The sequence below is a fragment of the Protopterus annectens genome, chromosome 1.part0 (assembly GCF_019279795.1).
Source record: "Protopterus annectens isolate FY-2018-M chromosome 1.part0, PAN1.0, whole genome shotgun sequence".
NCBI classification, from domain to species: Eukaryota; Metazoa; Chordata; order Ceratodontiformes; family Protopteridae; genus Protopterus; species Protopterus annectens.
Window position 1 is genome coordinate 1674579017 of NC_056725.1, and position 20761 is coordinate 1674599777.

The window sequence follows — 20761 nt, forward strand, 5'->3', positions numbered from 1 at the left end:
CCTGACTGCAGATGCATACCTATCGGACATCTACATTTATGGTAGGTACAAAACTGTACTTTGTCCTTCAAGGATGCATCTGCAGTCATAACATATGGGTAGAATACCATAGCCAATCTGGGGGAGGAGGTACTAAGAAAAGGATGGTGTAGTTAAGATCCCCTGCAGGACTGCAGTTGCAAACCCTGCTCTGGATCTAGAGTATAAAGGTAGATTGCAATGCTTGGCAAATGTATGCACGGAGCTCCAAGTAGCAGCTTCTAAAATGTCCTTGGTAGCCACCCCCCGTAGGAAGGCTGTAGTGGTGGCCGTGGCCCTTGTGGAGTGAGGCCTGATATTTTTAGGAACTGTCTTTCCATGAAAGGAGTAGCAAAAGCGAATGCAATTTCCTATCCATTTTGAAATTGTCTGTTTGGAAATTGCTCTTCCTTGCACCCCAGTTGCATATGCTACAAAAAGTTGGTCAGTTTTTCTGCTAGTTAGTTGCATATGCTACAAAAAGTTGGTCAGTTTTTCTGCTAGTTTTTGTTCTGTCCAAGTAGTAGCGTAGTTGTCTGTGTATATCCAGGGTGTGCAAAAGTTTTTCCCCTCTATTCTGTGGATAAGGGAAGAACGTAGGCAAGTGAATAGCTTGGTTCAAGGATACCCTAGATACCACCTTTGGCATAAAGGTAGGATTGGTTCTTAGTGACACCCTGTCCTGGTGGAAAATAAGAAAAGGCTGCACTGCCATTAATGCTTGTAACTCAGATACTCTTCTTGCTGAAGTGATTGCCAGAAGGAATGCAGTTTTCCAAGATAGGAACTGTAGATCCGCTGATGCTGCTGGTTCAAAAGGAGGTAGTGTCAGTTTCTCCAGCACAAAGCTGAGATCCCAGGCAGGTAGAGGGGGTCTTCTTGGAGGTTTAATATTTTTGATCCCTCTCAGAAATTGTCTGAGGAGAGGGTGTGAGAAGATAGGTGGATCCACATTGTATTCTGCTGAAAATGCTGAAGCATGAATCTTAATGGAAGAATAGGACAGGCCATTGTGGAACAATTCTGCTAAGTATTCCAGGATATGTGTTAGGTTTGCCACTGTGACATCTATGCCCTTTGATGTGCTCCAAATGAGAAATCTCTTCCATTTAGCCGAGTATGTCTTCCTTGTGGAAGGCCTGGGAGCCTCCAGGATAATGTCCTTCACCCTCTGAGATAAAATAGTTTGTTTGGGATTTAAGGAATTTTCCAGGCAGTTAGCTGCAATGTTTTCAAGTTGGGATGCAGGGTCTTGAAATTGTTCTGCGCCAGAAGAAGAGGCCATAGGGGGAGAGGCCATGATTTTGCCTGAGACATGCTTCTCAATAATGGATACCAGTGTTGTCTTGGCCAGTCCGGAGCTATTAGTATCACTTTTGGCTGTTCCTCCCTGATCTTCAGTAGAACCTTGCACATCAATGGGAGAGGTGGGAAGGCATATACTGTTAGGGCTTTCCAGCTGAAAGAGAGAGAGTCCACCCTCCAAGCTTGTGGGTGGTATGTCCTTGAGCAGAATGTCTTCAGTTGATTGTTGAGTGGGGAGGCGAACAAATCTATCTCCGGCATTCCCCATGTCTTTGCTATGAGTTAGATGTCTGGGTGCAGCATCCATTCGTGTGCATCCATGGTAGTTCTGCTTAAGCTGTCCGCCAGTGCATTTTCTTTCCCTGGCACGAATTGGGCCTGTAGTTGGATACTGAGATTCAGGCATAGTTCCCACAGATTCATAGCCATCTGGCATAGAGGGTAGGAATGTGTGCCTCCCTGCTTGTTTATGTACCACATGACCGTGGTGTTGTCTGTCCTTATTAGCAGGTGTCCTTGTTGGAGGAAGGGTTTGAATGCCTCGATTGCGTGCCTCACTGCCAGCATTTCCTTTTGGTTTATGTGCATGCTTAGCTGTCCTTGAGGCCATAGGCCTTGGATACATTTGTCCTCCATGTGTGCTCCCCATCCTCGGTCTGAGGCGTCCGTGGTGATGGTCTGCCTTGGTTTTGGTTTGTTGAAAGGCAACCCTCTGTTGGACTGGCAGGCCTGAGCCCACCACAGGAATTCCTTTTGAAGGCATGGAATGATTGGTATCATGGTTTCTAAACTGTGACTGTGCTGAGACCATACACTCCTGAGGTACCATTGTAATTTCCTCATATGCAGCCTGGCATGCGGTATTAGAATTATGCAAGATGCCATGTAACCCAGGGCCTGCAGGATTTTCCTTGCAGTAAGCCGAGTTTGTCTTGTCAGAATCATGAAGTAATCTGGAAGTTGTTTTTGTTTTTCTTCTGTGAGAAAGTCCATTTGGGTGGTTGTGTCCAGATCTGCACCCAAAAAGGTTATCCTTTGGGATGGTACTAGTCTTGACTTTTGGATGTTGACTGTGTATCCCAAGGTCTGTAGTAGGTGTATGGCATAGGCCAAGTCCTTTATCAAATTTTCCTTGTTGTCCGCTTGTATTAGGCAGTCGTCCAGGTATGGGTAAATTTGAATTCCCTGTAGTCTGCAATGTGCAGTTACTGATGCCAGGCATTTCATGAATACTCTGGGTGCAGCAGATAAGCCAAAAGGCAATACTGAGAATTGATAATGCTCTGATCCTGCAAGAAATCTGAGGTGTCTTCTGCAGTTTGGTCGAATAGGGACGTGCAGGTATGCCTCCTTGAGATCTAGAGTCACCAGCCAAGACTCCTTGCCCAACATGGGAAGAAGTTGCTGTAGGGTCAGCATTTTGAATTTTGGCACAATGAGATAAAAGTGTTCAGTGCGGACAGGTCGAGAATAGGCCTCCATTGATTTTCCTTTCTTGGTACAAGGAATAGTCTGGAGTAAAATCCTTGGCCTTGTTCTGAACATGGTACCTTTTCTATAGCTTTCATCTGAAGTAAATTGCTGATTTGTTTTAAAGCCTCGGACCTCTGATTTGGTGGAAGGTTTGGCATTCCGCCTCTTTTTGGCAAAGTGTGGGAGTGGAACCTGTATCCTTTGTCTATTATTTGCAGTGTCCATGTATCCTTTGTGATATAATGCCAGTTTTTTGAGAATAAAGCCAGCTTTCCGCCCAAGGGTGCTTCTAGTTGATCCCTGGTAGGCGGAATCAGAGTTAAGTCATTGACCCTGTCGTGGTGTAGTAGTTGTTGTTGTTGCTGTTGCAGTACTCCTCTGGTTGGCAGGCTGCCACTGACGGCCTCTGTAGGAGCCCTTCGATTGACCTCTGCCTCTAGGGCGCCTGTTCCTGCCTCTCTGGCCTCTGTCCGAGTCTGGAAAGGACCAATTCTTAGTAGGCCAGTTTCTGCTGAATCTCGGTGGTTGAACTTGCAGGAAATCTTTAACTGTTTGCACAGATTTTGCCTTTTCTTCAACCTTTTTTAAGATCTCCTGAGCAGAGGAGCCAAATAAATTTTGTTTCTCCATTGGAGCATCCAGGAGTTTAGCTTTGACATGGTCTGGCAAAGATTGCTCCTTCAGCCAGGCATGCCTACGAATAACTGCCCCAGTCATAGCTGATCTAAATGAAGCCTCCAGTGCATCATAGCCACATTTTAAGAAATGATTACTAACCTGTTGTGAGTTGAGTACCAAATCCTGAAGGGATTTACGGTCTAGGGGTTCAGGAGAAGAAAGTTTCTTATTCAGTTCATCTAACAAATACTCCTGGTACTCTATCATATGAAATTGACAGTTTAATGCCCTGACAGAAAGAGTTGCAGAAGTATACACCTTCTTTCCCCATCTCTCTAAAGCTCTAGACTCTCTGTCAGAGGGTAGAGGATTTTTGGCAGTAGCGGCCGCAACCCCTTTAGGGCCCTGAGAAATAGTTTCTGGGTCTGCAGAATGGGCTTTATACAAATGGAAATGAGAATCCGGGACCCTGTAGTATCTGTCAGGTTTGGCAGGGGCTGTACTGACATCATTGTACACATCATCAATTACATTCAAAACAGGAGATATAGCTAAGGGCCTACGCTGAGGCAAATGCAAAAAGGTCCTTAATCTTTTTCTAGAATCAGAGAAATCCTGACCTTGCCATTGAAAATGCTCTCTCATGGAGTGTAGAGTCTCACCAAAGGAAAACTCTTCAGGAGGGGAGGCCGAAGGGATAGATTCCTCTGCATCTGAATTCTCATAAGGCGAGTAAGCCCCTTCCTGGTGGTCTGACAACTCAGATCCATCCGTGGAATCATCTGAGGAGTGTGGATCAGAGGGGTCAGTCCTGGGCCTTTTGTCTGGAGGAGGTTGAGAGGCCCAGTCTGGGTGAGGTTGTGAACCCTTAAGGAAATCTGTGAACTAGAGGAAGGCCTCTGGGAGGTAGATTTGGCAGGCAAAGCTTTTGAAAGTTTGGCAGCTTTAGCCCTTGAAAAGGCCTTAATGGACATGGAAGCAGGGGGCCTAGCTGCCCCACGTGCAGGGGTAGAAATGTCCAAAGGTATGGTGTCGGACAATTCCTGAACACTAGCTTCGGTAGGTAGTTCTGAAGCCGACTCAGCCGGGGCCTCTCGGGCCTCGGTGGTCGGAAGTTTGGTTTCGGAAGAAGGATTCGCCGAGGACTCGGTTTCGGCTGAAACCGAGACACTCGCGGTAGGCCTAGCCGTGGTTTCAACCGAAACAGCGGGCCGCGAGTGTCGGTCCTTTTCCTTGCGCTTTTTGACCATATGCGAAGTCGGAGTCTCCGACAGCATTTTATAAGCAAAAGCGGCTCCAAAAAATTCCTCTGCAAACTCTGACCGACGTCTAAGAGTTCGTCGGTTGAAGGAGGCACAGGCTAAACAGGCCGATACGTCGTGGTCTGGGCCTAAGCAAGGAAGGCAGTAAGAATGGAAATCCTTATGAGGTATTTGTTTCCCACAAGTTAAACAATTATTTACTTTGTCTGACATCGGCTGAGGCAAGAAAGAGTCCCCAACGGGGTACTTAGCTTTTTTCGAAGTCTTCGGTAGCTGAAATTGCTGGATCTGACCGACCGGCACTTGCGAACAGCTTCTGCTTCGGGCACCGCGCGGCAAGAAAGACTGAGGAAAATGGCGTCGGCTGATGCTTTTATACCCCAGACGCTCTGACGTCGGGGAAAGTGCGACATCAGCCGAGGCCAGACCCAGACTTTGGAATCCGGCCGACCGAAGGGAATCCTGAGGCAGGACAACCCATATGTTATGACTGCAGATGCATCCTTGAAGGACACCTGGGAAAGGCAAAAAGGGTAGAATATTAATAAGATATCCCCTATCGTAACAGACGCCCTATAATAACAGAACCACACAAATCTGGCTACTATGTTGGATAACCATGTTATTACTGCAACAAAGGAAAGGGGGGTTTCAATCAGGTTGGATGAGACAATCTCACACAAAAAAATTTCAAAACAGGCCAAATATTGCTCATAAAAACAAAAGTTAGCTGGCAACATGAATAAAGAAATGTACTCTGTATAATGTCATGAGCAAGACAATACCAAACATAAGACATATTCTGAGAAAAGAGCGAGTCAGGGTAACAAATACCCCCCAGTAATGGTGTCATGGGATCTTTTATAGCCACCTCAACTATCATCAACTCCTCGGTTTAATGTCTAATCTGAGAGGCTGTATACTAGTGCAGCACCCTCCCTGATGCTGCACTGCAGAATCAGTGATCAAAATATCTGGTGTGGGAATAGAACCCAAAGTCTTTTGCACCAAAGGTGAGTGTGCTACATGTGTCACTAATACCTGCAACCCATCAATCTAAAATAAAAATCCTGCAGAATAGAGGCTATAAAAACATCTCCCCCTCAGCATGTGTCCCCAAATAAGAAAAAGTAAAAATAAATCCACAAGGTCTCCTGATCACATAGATAGTTACTAAATGTGAAAGAAGAAGCTGTTTTTAAAAGACAAACCGTTAAATCCATAGCCAGCAGATGATCACACAGCATAGTTAAACTAAAGCAGGGAAACTCCCAGAACATTTTTACCCAGTCAGTCAAACAGGCATCAGACTGCAGAAGTAGCCACACAGAAGGAAACATATCAATACAAACATCACAAAGGTCAACCACAGCAGTGAAAAGAGGTCACACAGCAGAGCACACAACACATAACAAAACAAAAATTAAAGATATAGACCCTCTGAATACCAATAAATGATAACAAGCATGCATCAGCCAGGTATGGGTTAATGCTTCTAGGAGAGAATTATCAGAGAGTTGGGCATCATGAGTCTGACAACAGCATTACGTGAGTAGACTACAAAAATAATCTAACTCTCCCCTTCTCTGACTAAAGTCCAACCAGTGGCAATGGACAGTCTTAATAAAATGAATTGTAATCCCAGGTTTTAAACCACTATTACTATCTATATAGTGAAAACCCGTGCAAAAGCCCATAGAAGCAACAAAGACATACTAAACTTCTCTCAGTATTCTATCAAGTTTTAAGAAAGAAATTTAAAAAAGAGAGGGTAATGCCTTTGTAATAACTTAAAATAAACTATTGAGAGTATCACGTTGGTGAAGCAGCACGGATAGGATATAGTAATTCTTAACATCGCAAAACATTCTATGTGCTTACATGTCCCCCCCACCAAATTCCAGCTAATAGCTATTGCTAAAGTCAACCAATCAGAATTTAAAGGCTCTGAGACTACATGCAAGGTATAGTAAGTGGGACTGAGAATTTTTATAAACAATTTCTTACAAAAAAAAATAAAAAATTCACCTGAATACACCCATCCACCCAAACACACAGAGTACCACATCAGTGAAAAAGTGTTAAGGGGAACATTTAAGGAAAGGTAATTTTCTAAGCAGCACTGTACACCATCTTTGCAGGCATTTTAGATTTAACCAGTACTGCCACATATCTGTATGGCCCAACAGGTAGAGGGATTGCTTACAGTGAAGTGCAGCATAAGGGGGGGGGGGGTGCTGCACTCCTGAATGTACCATCCTTCGGACCAATATATTAAAAATAAGCCCCATTTGCATGAATTGGTGGTAGCTCAGGTGGATGTAAAACATCCCATTGTACCAATCAAAGAGTAGAAGTTCCTCGATGCGCTGGTCAAATGCCCCCTAGTAGTATAAATACCACCTCAGGTCTCCTCTGAAAAGAGGCTACTGACCTAGTGGGACTAACCTGGTCAATAAACTATAAATAAAAAAATAAGTAAGTGTAACATGAAACAGATTGAGGATGGGCATGAAATTTCAGGTAAAACCTGGAAAAGTGCTCTCTTAAAACGAATAACGCAAGTTTTGTTAGGCGACTGCTTTTTCTTTTTGATGTTTGTGTTGCAAATAAACAAACTGACTGTTTCAGAACCCTAAAGCATCCGATATTACAGCTAGCGGCCTTGAAAGTCAGACAGAGGTGTATGTGCATATGAGCTAAAAAGGCTACTTAGTATAAAAGTAGCAGTCTTGTACATTTAGTTTTTATTCTATGTTCTCTGTCATGTATGCTCTTACCTTTAAAGCTTTCCCGGTATTAATGTCAGATGTCATGTTGTGCTCTGTATATGCAGCTTCAACTAGAGTGAGAAAAAAAAGAAATACATTCTCAGTCTTTTCTCTGACATCTATTACTGCCTGTTTACTACCATGTAAACAACTGGCATGCACTGATGTATTGCTTAAATAATTGTTTGAGCTTATACTGGCATGCACGTCTATGTGTTGTCAAGGAAACTGTTTGTGTCTTCTCTAATGGCTAGACATAGTAGAAGTTCTTTTTTCCTCTCACTTTCATTTCGAAATGATACAATGACCAAATATTACAACAGAAAAAAAAAATGGATGCATTTTTAGCAAGTTTGAAAACATTAACATAGCAACATAAAAACAAATAAACAGTGAAGTCCCACAGAAGAAGAGTTCAAAGAATCTTCTGATTTTTGATTTTTATGAAAACACTTTAGTAGCAGTACCACCACAACAAGGGTATACCAAAGCTAGCAGAAGTTGAGAGTTTTTTTCCCCTGAAGAGTAAGTAGGAAGTCTCCATATTCCTTAGAATGTTTTGACTTCATCTTTATCTCCAGGTGGTTACATAATGTGTGAACCGGAGGTGACAGTTTCCTCAGCTTTATATTTAACGATTACGACTAGAAAGTTAAAAAAAATTATGATCTAGACAAATTGTATTTAATGTTATTTGTAGATGTTAATCATTCTATAAACTTAAGAATTTTATATATTCCATTCCCATTTTATATCAAAATAAAGATTTTGACTCTACCTAGGCATCACCATCAAATTCAAAACACTTTATTAGTTTACATTTCTTGCTTTAATCTAACAAAGGAAAGGTGAACATTGAAATTACATTCACATCTGGATAGGATTCGGCCTTAAGCGAACAGTAGTTCAGTCTAGAATTCAGAGAGACGTATTTGTGGAATTCAGAAACACAGCTACTACTAGCTGCTTTGCACAATGTGCCTCCAAGGGCATTACAATTGACAAAGGGTAAAAGCAATATAAAATAAAAATCAGAGTTCACTAGGAAATCCACTCACAGTCAGAACAAGGTCTGCAGTGAAGGACCATAACCCCAGTGGTGAGTGATGTGAAGGACCATAACCCCAGTGGTGAGTGATGCATGCTGCGAGCATGTCAGGTGTTCATGGCCCAGGAACGCATCTCAATAGGTCTCACAACATTCACGTGCTCAGAAAAACAGGTGTACCAATGTAAAGGCTCAGAGCATCACTTCAGTTATCTTTTGACCAGATGAAAGGGTGGAAATGGGAATATAGGACAGTATGTAAGACAGGAAAAGCAAGCAGTGGGGGAGCACATATGGGAAACATCCAAGCTAAGAACAGGATGGGGGAAGGAGAGGTGGGAAATTTTTTTTGTTTTGTTTTTTTTTTTGGAACAGGTGTCTATTTTATACATGAGAGATATAGCTCTGAAACTGAGAACAAGGACCTGTAACAAAGTAGTTCATTATATCAGTACCCAACAGTAAAAAAGCCAACACAGAAAAACACAAGCATTAACTAAACAGAGATAAGTAAGAGACAGGCTCAATACCGACTGCAAAATGAGAAAGGAAGGCTGCACAGAGAGATGTTGCAATGGAAAGAGTAAGGCTTGTGGGCAGAAGTAAATGACCAGCCATACAAAACAAGATGGGAGGTGCTGACACTGATGGTGGGAAAGCATAAAGGAAAAAGATACATCAGACAATCAGAGGATAAATAATGGTGTTTGGGATGATTAGATAACATATAAGGGCAGGCACAGACACAAACAGGAGGCAACGTGCTGGGGAATAGAATGGTTCTAGGCAGTTGACATCCCTGTCTGCCTACAACCCATAAATGCTACCCTGGGCTCCTTCACCCCTTGGTCCTGGCTCAGATGGACAAGCCAGTGCTGGACAGAGATGCGACTCAAGCAGCTGCTTAAGGAGGGTACTCCAGGTGGCTGATAAAGGCAGCTGGCAGGCATGGTAAATAATTGGGTTAATAGGAGGCTAGATGCCTATGTGTGACAAATGGGAATCCCCACAGTGTCATGGTCACTGGTGGGAGCTCCTCCATCTTCAGTGCAGGGCCTGATGGCCTCTCTTCTGCAACTAATGTCCAAGCTGGGAAGGTGATCCTAGCAGACTGGCTTGCAGAAGAGGTAGACAATAGTGTCACAATGGGAGAGCTGGAGGTCCTTGGTGGAGAGACGGCCATGGGTGTAGATGCTGCTCCACAGCATTGTAAAATAAATGGATCAAAACATAAAATAAGCCAAAAGTAACAAAGTACAGCAACAAACTGAGTGGTAAACAGAAAAGCACATAATGAAAAAATCCAGCAGATGGGTATTATCTTACAACTTCAAACTTCAAACACCCTCCCTTCATTAGCAATGATGGCCTAACAAAATCCAGGTTGGGGATAGAACCTACATAAAGCAACACAAACAACCTGAACAACAATGCCTTAACCTGTTGAGCTACTTTGACATTAACATTGCACCTGGTAGTCAATCAACAACCAAGCATCAAACACACATACTGCTACTTGGAGCTGGTTTGACAGTAAAGGACAAATGCTACAGTTACAGACTACAGATATGAGCTTAGTACATACACAGTCTGCAACATGGATAACTGTAAAGAGGCATGACAATACTCTAACCTCTACTGCAACAAGCAGGTGTATTCATCCCAGCACCTCGTAAGGCACTCCATCCTACTACTGTAGAGCTGTGCATTACCCTGCTGAAATAAGGTAGTCTCAAAGGAATAAATACAGGAAAAATTTTCTGTCCTCCATGCACCATAATAGAGTCTTGCAAGGTGCAGTACCTTTCCTAGACAAGCTTGATAGCCGATTAATAACAAAGAAATATGGTCAGCATCTCTCGGCCATGCCCACGATCCACTGTGTGATCCACTGCACAATGTGGGCTAACTCAATTATGCAGCCTGGACAGGTGAATCATAAAAGGCATCACTGCATAACTATTGCTACGATAAACTGGGAGGTATGAAAAATGGTATCTGTACAGCAGGGCCTGGCTAGTAATACATCATGCAATACAGCAATTCAATCTCAGTAAGTTTTAGTGTAGAATTACGCATACATCCCCTGTGCCACACTGAATCCATATGCACAACACTGCCGACAGGTGCTTAAGTGTTTGTATGACACCATGTAGAATGGGTTGTAATGTTAATGGAGTGGGTATATTGTGCAGATTGTGCAATTAAGAGATATTAAGAAATCAGCTCCCCCCATTAACATAAATAACTGTGCAGAGAGGTCCAAAACTGTGTGACATAAGCATAAGGAGGCTACAGTGAGTCTCGTTGTGCTACAGAAGGGGTTGTAGAGCTTCAATCAGGAGAGACAGTTCAGGTGTTGTTAATAAAGAAATGAAGTGGCATTGGAGTAACAAATGCATTTTTTAGGGCCTGAGCACGACGTAGTCGGGTGTCGCTTTTGCGCTAGATTTAATAAGCGCACCATTAAACGCAGATTAGATTGTGCTAGGCTTGTTTTCGGTAAGCGGTGTAACTACAACATGCCGTCGGATCCTCCGACGCCCGCTACCGCAAAGAAGCGAAAAGATAAATCGTTAAAGTCAAAACAGGATGAGTCGCCCGTTGCGGACGCCGGTTCTATTGAAACTACGGTTGAATCTGTGGATCCAGCCGAGGTCTCGGCTGAATCACAGGGGGAACCTTTACTTTTACAGGAATTGGCCTCTCAGGAGTTAGGTCAGGCCGAGGGGGCTTCTCAAATTTCTGTAGTCCCATCATTACAAAAGGTTATTAGGCCCTCTACTTCGGTCACCAAGGGCCCTGCTAAAGCTAAATCTGGTCTTTCTGGTACAGGCAGCAGCCCTGGTTCTTCGGGCTCTGTTCCTAAAAAACATATGTTGAAAATGGCAGAGGATTTGATTACTTTAATCAGGGGTTCTATGCCCCCTCCAGACAAGAGGCCTAGGATGGAGACAGATGTGGAGGGATTGGAGCATTCCTCAGATTTTTCTGAATCTTCAGCTGAGGACAATCAGGATTTTCCTCCCTATTCTGATTCGGATGCAGAGGATTCCTGTCCTTCTGCTTCTCCTCCAGAAGATTTTTCCTTTTCTGAAACCCTACACTCCATGAGGGAGCATTTCAAGTGGGAAGGTCAGGATTTTCAGATTCTCGTAAGAGGCTTAGGGAATTTTTGTTTTTGCCACAACATAGACCTTTGGCTATTCCCCCTGTTTTAGATGTTGTTCAGGATGTTTTTTCTGAAGCTTCCCTTAATCCTGATTCTTTACCCCCTGCAACTGTCAAGCCAGACAGGTATTACAGAGTTCCAGAGGCTCATAAATATTTGTATAAGAGTCCTAGAGCTGACCCAGAAACTATTAGTCAAGGACCTAAGGGTGTCAGGGCTTCGGTGGTTAAGAATCCAGTACCTCTGGATAAAGATTCTAGGGCTTTGGATAGGTGGGGTAAGAAAGTGTATACCTCCTCCACGCTAGCTATGAGGGCTTAAATTGCCAGTTTCATATGCTGAAGTACCAGAACTTTTTGTTAGGTCAGTTGAAATCTAAGGTAGATGCTTTAGCTGAGGGGATAGAGTGTAAGGAATTGCAGGACTTAGTTCATGCCTCAGATCAGGTTGGTAAGCATTCCTTGCAATGTGGCTTTGATGCTCTTCAGGCTTCCTCCAGGGTGGCTGCCACTGGTTCAGTTATTCGTAGGCATGCATGGCTTAAGGATCAAAATTTGTCAGAGCATGTTAAAGCTCGAATTTTGGATGCTCCTCTACAATCGGAAGTTTTTTGGTTCTCCTGTGGAGTCAGTTTTGAAAAAAATGGAAGACAAAGCTAAGTCCATGCAGACGGTTAAGGAATTTTTACAAGTGCAGACACCTAAGTTTAGCAGGAATTGGCCTGCAAAAGGTTGGTCTTACTCTTCTTCCGAATTTCAGTCTAAGGGCAGGTCTAGACGTGGTAGGGGCAGAGCTCATGCTCAGGGTTCTTTCAGACCTAGGACTTGGAGTTCTCCTGCACAATCTTCTGGTGAGGGCAGGGGTCGTCCTTTGCGTAAACAGACCCAATGACCTGTATCTCCAGCTGCCAGACTCTGCTTGTCTGGCAGCTCCTCTAGGAGGAAAGTTGGCACTTTTCAAGCAAAACTGGCTTTTGGTCACCCAGGACAAATGGGTGCTGGACATTATAAATCAAGGCTACAAGTTTTATTTTCACACCTTGCCTCCTTTCAAAGGCATGCCGGATGTACCTCCTCAGCAAAGGCTGGAGGCTCACAAACAGATTTCTTTACTTTTACAAATGGGGGCGATCCAGGTGGTACCTCCGTCAGAAGTAGGCCTGGGATTTTATTCTCGCCTATTCCTGGTGCCAAAGAAAGGAAACACTTGGAGGCCAATTCTGGATTTGTCCATTCTCAATACATATCTAGACATTCCAAAGTTCAAGATGTTAACTTTACAGCAACTTCTGCCTCTGCTAGGCAAAGATCACTGGATGGTAATTCTGGATCTCAAAGAGGCTTATCTTCACATTCCTATCAGGCCCAGCTGCAGGAGATTCCTGCGTTTTCGGGCTGGTACTTTTCATTATCAGTTCTCTGCATTGCCCTTTGGCTTATCTACTGCACCCAGGGTGTTCACAAAGGTCCTGGCTCCTGTGATAGCCTTCTTAAGACTAAGAGGTATACAAATTTATCCTTATCTGGACGATTGCCTGATTCTTGCTCAAGACAAAGTCAAGTTACTTCAACAACTACAGTATGTAATGGCAGTTTTAAGGTGCCTAGGGTATTCTGTGAACAAACAAAGTCCAGTCTAGTACCCTCTCAGGACATGTGCTTTCTGGGTGTGAGACTGAATACAGCCTCTCAGCTGGCCTTTTTGACCCCGGACAAACAAAGAAATCTTCACCTGTACTTCCAGCAATTATCCCTAATGTCCAGGCTGACTGCAAGGACAGTCCTTCAAGCCTTAGGGTTCATGGCATCTTACATTCTGGTACTTCCCAATGCCAAACTGCATATGAGGAAGCTACAATGGTATCTCAAAAATGTATGGACTCAACACTGCCACGATTTGGACACTGTCATTCAGATATTACCTTGCATCCAGAGGGAATTCTTGTGGTGGGCTCAGGAATGTCACCTAAACAAGGGACTCTCTGTGACCCGACCAGAGGCGAGTCAGATCTTAATGACGGATGCCTCAGACCTGGCTTGGGGAGCACACTTCAATGGGAAATGGGTTCAAGACACGTGGCCTCCCAGACTACAGCATTTGCATATCAACATGAAGGAGATGTTAGCAGTCCAATTTGCCCTGATGGCCTTTAAGGATCTACTTCAACCAGGACAGGTGTTGATTCAAACAGACAACACAACTGTTATGTGGTACATCAACAAGCAGGGGGGAACCCATTCTTACTCTCTTTGCAGACAAGCTATGATTTTGTGGGAGACTGCTCTGAGGTTGCACATCACTCTTCAAGCACGGTTTCTGCCAGGAGCACAGAACTCCTTAGCAGATGCTTTGAGCAGACAAATTGTGGATTCCCACGAGTGGAAATTGGATCCTCATGTATTCCAACAGTTGACAGTGGCTTGGGGAACTCCAGACATAGATCTGCTCGCTTCTCCACTAAATTTCCAACTGCCAAAATTTTGCAAAAAAAGCTTGGAAAGTGGATGCTCTATCTTTCAGTTGGAACAACCTTCACGTCTATGCTTTTCCTCCTCTGCCTCTCCTTCCCAAGGTACTCTTAAAAGTCAGACAGGACAAACCTTGCATGATTCTAATACCACCAGATTGGCCACGACAGCACTGGTATCCTCTGCTGAGGAGTTTAATTCAGGAGCCTCCTTGGCCTTTGCCACCAATTCCACACCTGTTGTCCCAGGCAAGCAATCATTTTCTCAATGTCAGGGTACAGTCCCTGCATCTGACAGCCTGGCGTATTCTGTTTTAGACCCTGGGGGGTCTCAGCTTCCTCAACAAGTTTTGAATGTCATTTTGGAAGCCAGACGGCCTAGTACTAGAAAAGTTTATGCTGATAAATGGAGGAGATTTTTTTCTTTGGAGCACAGCAAAGAGTTTTGATGTTTCAGTGCCTAATTTGAGTTTTACACTACAGTACCTTACTGAATTATTAGACAAGGGTTTGTCTTTCTCCTCTGTGAAAGTTCATGCTGCAGCCATTTCTGCTCACTATAATTGTGACCCTCCTTTATTTTCTCACCCTTTGTTTAAGCAATTTCTTAGAGGGGCAAAGAACATAAGACCCCCACGTAGAGCTCCTACTCCTTCCTGGGATCTCAATTTTGTGTTGGAAAAGCTTACTTTACCTCCTTTTGAACCTGCAGCTACGTCTGAATTGAAGTTTTTGTCTTGGAAGACTGCTTTTTTGTTGGCCATTACGTCTGCTAGGAGGATATCTGAATTGCAGGCTCTCATGGCAGTTGAACCCTTCCTGATATTCCATAAGGATAGGGTGTCCTTGCGTACTAACCCTACTTTTATGCCTAAAGTTATTTCTAATGTGGCCTTAAACCAGTCTATTCATTTGCCTACTTTTTATGCTGATCCCCAAACTAAAGGAGAAAAAGTCTTGCATTCTTTGGATATTCACAGGCAGTTACGCTACTATTTGAGCAGAACTAAAGAGTTCAGGAAGACTCAACAGTTATTTATTTCTTTTGCTTTGAGTTCACAAGGGAAAGCTGTTTCAAAGCAAACCATTTCTAAGTGGATTGGCCATTGTATTGCTTTTTGTTATTCTCATCATGGAAAGGATGTTCCGGCTGGGATCAGACCTCATTCCACTAGGGCTACTGCCACATCTACTGCCTTTTTGAGGGGGGTAGCTACTAAGGATATTTTGGAGGCAGCTACTTGGAGTTCAGTGCACACTTTTACTAAACATTACCATCTCCCTCTTTATTCCAAGTCTAGGGCTGGGTTTGCCACTGCAGTTTTACAGGGCATGTTAGCAGCTCCTAATGCTTTTTAGTTTTGCCAGCCTCCCTTTACCTTTGCTTTGGGATTCTACCCACAGGTTATGACTGCAGCAATGTGAGACGAAGAACATAGTACAGTTTTGTACCTACCATAAATGTAGATGTTCGAGGATCCACATTGCTGCAGTCCAATTTTCCCTCCCTCCTTCCCCTCTATAGTTTGGGGGTTGCTGTGTTTCTTTTGGGATAATTATTATTTTATCTATGTTGGTTGTTGGGTATTTTCTATTTTGGCTATGGCCTTTCCTTTTTAGGCCTTCTGACATCTGGGGCAAGAAAGACTGAGGATATGGCGTCGGTCATGCGCTTAAGTACTACTGCGTACTGACGTCAGATCTGAGCGCCCATGAGCGACGCCAGCCTAACACTTTGGTATTCGGGCCGACCGAGGACAGCGGACTACCCACAGGTTATGACTGCAGCAATGTGAGACGAAGAACATCAACAGTTTTGTAGTGCAGATCTTAAAGACAGTAGACCAACATTGAGGACATGGAGGAACACATTTTTAAGGGTGTATAGGGTATGGATAGCACATATATGGCGGACTTAACTATGGGGGGGGGGGGCACTTGTCAACAGCTGTAATAGGTTCATAGGCTGGTACTAGGCTATCGGCCCTAGGGCCTATACAAACTTAACCATAACAATTCCCTGGCTATTTCTTCCTACAGTATTTACTTCCCTGGACCCCTGTCTAGCAGGGCGACTGATGTGATCCCTGGGGTGAATTTCCTATCTCGCATCCAATCATCAAGGTTCCTTTTGAAGAGGCCCAAAGAGGCGCTCTGCTTGACATGTATGGGCAGCCTATTCCAGAGTCTGGGAATCTCTGGGTCAGGAACCTATCCCTCCAGCATGTTTTGTTCATTGTGATGACAAGGTTTAGATCCCTGGAGTGTGTCTCTCTGAGGGATTGGGATTTCTTTAAGTGTAGCATGTCCAACAGCTCTGGGTATGACATGGCCTTGTATGTTAAGCAGAGATCGCCTCTGAGTAGACGATATGCGACAGAGTACAGGTGGAATTTTTTTAGACTGTCAGCATATGGCATCTGCTTCAGGCCTGTGATTCTTTTAGTGAGGTATTTCTGCGGCCTTTCCAGTTGCAGATGTCTTGAGAGTTATATACAAAACAGGGCGTTGTATTCTATAATGGGTCTAATGAGGGAGGAATACAGTGGGATAATGACCTCCGTTTTTCTGCATGAAAAGCCCTTCGTGATGAGGTGTGTCACATAGGATTTCCCTTTCCTGACTGTTGTGGCGATGTGGTCATCGAAGGTGAGACCACTGTCCACCTGTGTCCCTAAGTCTCTTATCACACTTTCGGTGTTTAGTGTACTGCCAACCTATGTGGTAATTCACGGGTACATGTTTTTTCCCAAAGGGGATAACTATACATTTCTTGGCATTGAGCTTGAGCCCATGGCTCTGGCACCAAGCATCTGTTTCTGTAATATATCCACATCATTTGGGGATTCAATAAAGGCTCCCAGTTTTCAGTCATCTGCGAATTGTTAGCCAGAGTCCCTTAGTATTGATCTGTACTTCAGAGATGTAGATGCCAAACAAGAGCGGTCCCAGGAATGAACCCTGAGGTACTCCACTTGTCTGGAGCTGGATTTGGAGTCGGCTACTTTTACAGTGTGGGTTCTGTCAGTAAGCCAGTTGGCACCCCATCGAATGACATAGGGATTAATGCCGAGCTTAGTAAGTTTATCTATGATTCCACAGTGGGGGATGGTGTCAAAGGCCTTGGCAAGGTCCAGATAGGCTGTGTGGACCACCTTACCCTTGTCCACGGCTCTGGAGACCGATTTGAAGAAGTCAATCAGGTTCAGGAAACAAGATTGTCCCTTCACGAACCTAAACTGCATGGGGTCCAGTGTTTGAAGGTTGCCAATGTCTTTGTTTATAAGTTTCATGATAATACGTTCCATGGCCTTGCAGATCAGGCTTGTCAGACTAATGGGGCGGTAGTTCCCGGGATCCAAGATGGATCCCCCCATGTGGAGTGGGATAACTGTAGCTGTGCGCCACTCAGTGGGCACGAAGCCTGAGTTGAGGCTATGATTAAACATGACACTTAGGTGAGTGCCAGTTCATTTTGTAGTTCATGTAGTACACAACCTGGGATGTCATCTGGTCCCATGGATGCTATATTCTTAGCTTTGGAGAGTGCGATTTTTACCTGTGTGGCCATTATTACTGGAATTTGTCAATCTTTCGGTATTGAGATGGGCTCTTTAGGGAGTGAGAGGGGGTGAAGTTTGCACTGAATTGATCTGCCAGGATATTGGCAATATCCTTGGGATCAGTATATTTAATGCCATTCTGTTGTAGCTCAGAGCAGATCTGAGATTGCCATTTAGATTTTTGACACAGCTATAGAATGCCTTGTGGTTGTCTTTGGAATCTTTGGCAATTTTATTTTCGTAACTAGCTTTGGAGGATTTTATGAGGGATCTCAGCTTCTTACTGAGGCTGGTAAGGGAGTTTTTTGCATCCTGGGATTTTCCTCTTTTCTGCAACAATTTCTTCCTTTTGTTGTAAAGTTTGTTTATGGTAAGGGACTACCAGATTGGCTTCCTTTTTTTGGAGGATAGCGTCTTGGCTCTATTGGGTATGGCACGATTCATGCACGAGTGTATGTGTACAGAGCCTTAGTGTAGGATTCAGCAGTCAAACTTTCAGTTCCCGTCTGCATGGGTGTCATGAAGTTTGTCACTTCTGACATGAGTAGCATGAAGTCAGCTTTGGAGAAGTTTTTTATGGAGGTTTCCTTACTGGGGGTGGGGTGGGGGTGGGATGTGGATGTCAAGGGTGATTAGCTTATGGTCATACCTGACCAACAAGGGGGTGACCATAGGTGTGGAGCATTGATTTCCCATGTTGGTAATGACCAGGTCTAGGACATTGGAACCCCTGGTGGGACCAAGGATTAGTTGATCCAGGGCATTGGAATTTATGAATTCCAAGAACAGTTGGGCAAAGGTGTTGGTACACGAGTAGTTTCCCGGTTATTTTTTTTTTTTTGGAGAGGGGGATTACATGTGGTCTGTGGTGCTTGCAAAATTTACTACGTTTGGTCCATTATATGACAAAGACATACTTTCAGTTGCATTTAAAACAGTCAGGCTACAGTGAAGAAATGACTGGCCATGCTGACCCAAGTGTTTTCCAAACTGACAGCAATACGTCTGGCAACAATTAGCAAAAAACAAAGAGTCATCAATGGAGACAAAAGTTGAAAAGGCAAGTTCTCTCATGCCCAGAAAGCGGTGCTATTGCAGGCTCTCCATCTCCATGGCTGAGGGCTCTTTGGGAAAGATGCTGTCAACCATGCCTACTGCAACCGTGTATGCAGTTAGTGGCCAGGACTGCATGCAAGAGCACATTCACTGTAGGGCCACAGACAGTACCTACATTTCTGAGAAAAGAGATGTCCTTTTTGCATAGGAAGGTAGACTGGCCAGAGTTGGGCCACTGGTCGAGTAATCTCTGATGGAAAAGGAGCTTCTGGCCACTGTTGAAGGCAGTGCAATGTCTGGATGGTCCCACTGTAAACTGCTAGACAATGGAGGAGAGCTGCAAAATGCTCACAGATTATAAACAGTAGACGTCTCAAGTTGGTACTGTGATATCTATACTTTACCAGAAAAGGACTTTCTTTGATCAAACACTATTGGTAAAGTACAGTTTTGTACCTACCATAAATGTAGATGTTAGAGTGTTCACATTGCTGCAGTCATTACACTTGGGTTATCCTGCCGTCAGGCGGTCCTGCAGTCGACCAGAGTTCCAAAGTCTTGGTCCGGCGTCGGTTGCTGTCACTTCTTCCCTGACGTCAGTGCACCAGGGTTATACAAGATGCATCTGACGCCATTTTCTTCAGTTTTTCTTGTCCCAGATGGCAGGTGCCCCCAAGTATGTAGGCAATACATATTGCTAACAAAACATACATAAAAAATAAAAACAATACCTTCAGTTACAAGCAAATACACCACAAAGGTTGTATAGGATAGAAAGGTATAGAGAAGTCCAGCAAGGACAGAGGGGATGGAGGGAGGGTAACCTGGACTGCAGCAGTGTGAACACTCAAACATCAACATTTATGGTAGGTACAAAACTGTACTGTGTTCATTGTGTTACACTGCTGCAGTCATTACACTTGGGTAGAATCCCAAAGCTAAGGTTGGGTGGCTGGTCTATAAAGAGTTAGGATTGGCTATGAGGCCCTGCAGAACTGCAGTGGCAAATCCTGCTCTGGATTTAGAGTAAAGAGGCAAGTGGTAATGCTTGGTAAAGGTGTGCACTGAACTCCAAGTTGCAGCCTCCAAAATTTCCTTGGTTGGCACTCCACTGAGAAAGGCTGTTGAAGTGGCTGTTGCTCTGGTAGAATGTGGCCTAATGTTATTAGGGACTGATTTTCCATGCTGTGTGTAGCAGTAATGACTACAGTGTCCTATCCATTTGGAAATAGTCTGCTTTGAGATAGCCTTGCCCTGAGATCCTGCAGCATATGCTACAAACAGTTGCTCAGTTTTCCTGAAAGCTTTTGTTTTGTCCAAGTAGAGGCGTAGCTGCCTGTGTATATCCAAAGAGTGCAGAAGTTTCTCCCCTTTATTCTGGGGGTTTGGATAGAAAGTTGGCAAATGGATGGTTTGGTTAAGAGCCACACTAGATACCACCTTTGGCATGAAGGTAGGGTTTGTCCTTAAAGAAACCCTGTCCTGATGAAATATTATAAATGGTTCCACTGACATTAATGGCTGTAGCTCTGAGACTCATGCTGAAGTTACTGCCAGGAGCAGAGCTGTTTTCCAAGATAAAAATTTTAGATCGTCTGTATTGGCTGGCTCAAAAGGTGGCAAGGTCAGTTTTTCCAAAACAAAATTGAGGTCCCACGTTGGTGTTGGTGCTCTCCGGGGCGGTCTTATGTTTTTAGCCCCTCTAAGGTACTGCTTTAGCAAGGGATGAGAGAATAAAGGAGGATCCATGTTGTAATGAGCTGAAATGGCAGAGGCGTGAATCTTAACTGATGAGAAGGCTAGGCCCTTGTCCAGCATCTCAGTTAAGTATTGTAAAATCTGAGGAATGTTTGGGACAAGAGGGTCAAGGCTTTGAGCCTGGTTCCAGGCACAGAATCTCTTCCATTTTTCTGAGTAAGATTTCCTGGTGCTAGGCCTCCTGGCCTCCAAAATGACATCCATAACAGCTTTAGAGAGAGGTGTTGCCCGTTTGACTAATGAATCTGCC

At 44.1% G+C, this 20761-nt stretch overlaps 1 protein-coding gene across 2 annotated transcripts in view; it reads right to left on the reverse strand.

Annotated features, from left to right (window-relative positions):
* Nucleotides 1-20761, reverse strand: part of MAFF (MAF bZIP transcription factor F) — a 154017-nt gene that overhangs the window by 18661 nt on the left and 114595 nt on the right. For both annotated transcript variants that reach the window (XM_044068464.1, XM_044068456.1), the window contains exon 2: nucleotides 7457-7518. In XM_044068464.1, the coding sequence (XP_043924399.1) occupies nucleotides 7457-7518 (62 nt within the window). The remainder of the gene's footprint in view (nucleotides 1-7456; nucleotides 7519-20761) is intronic.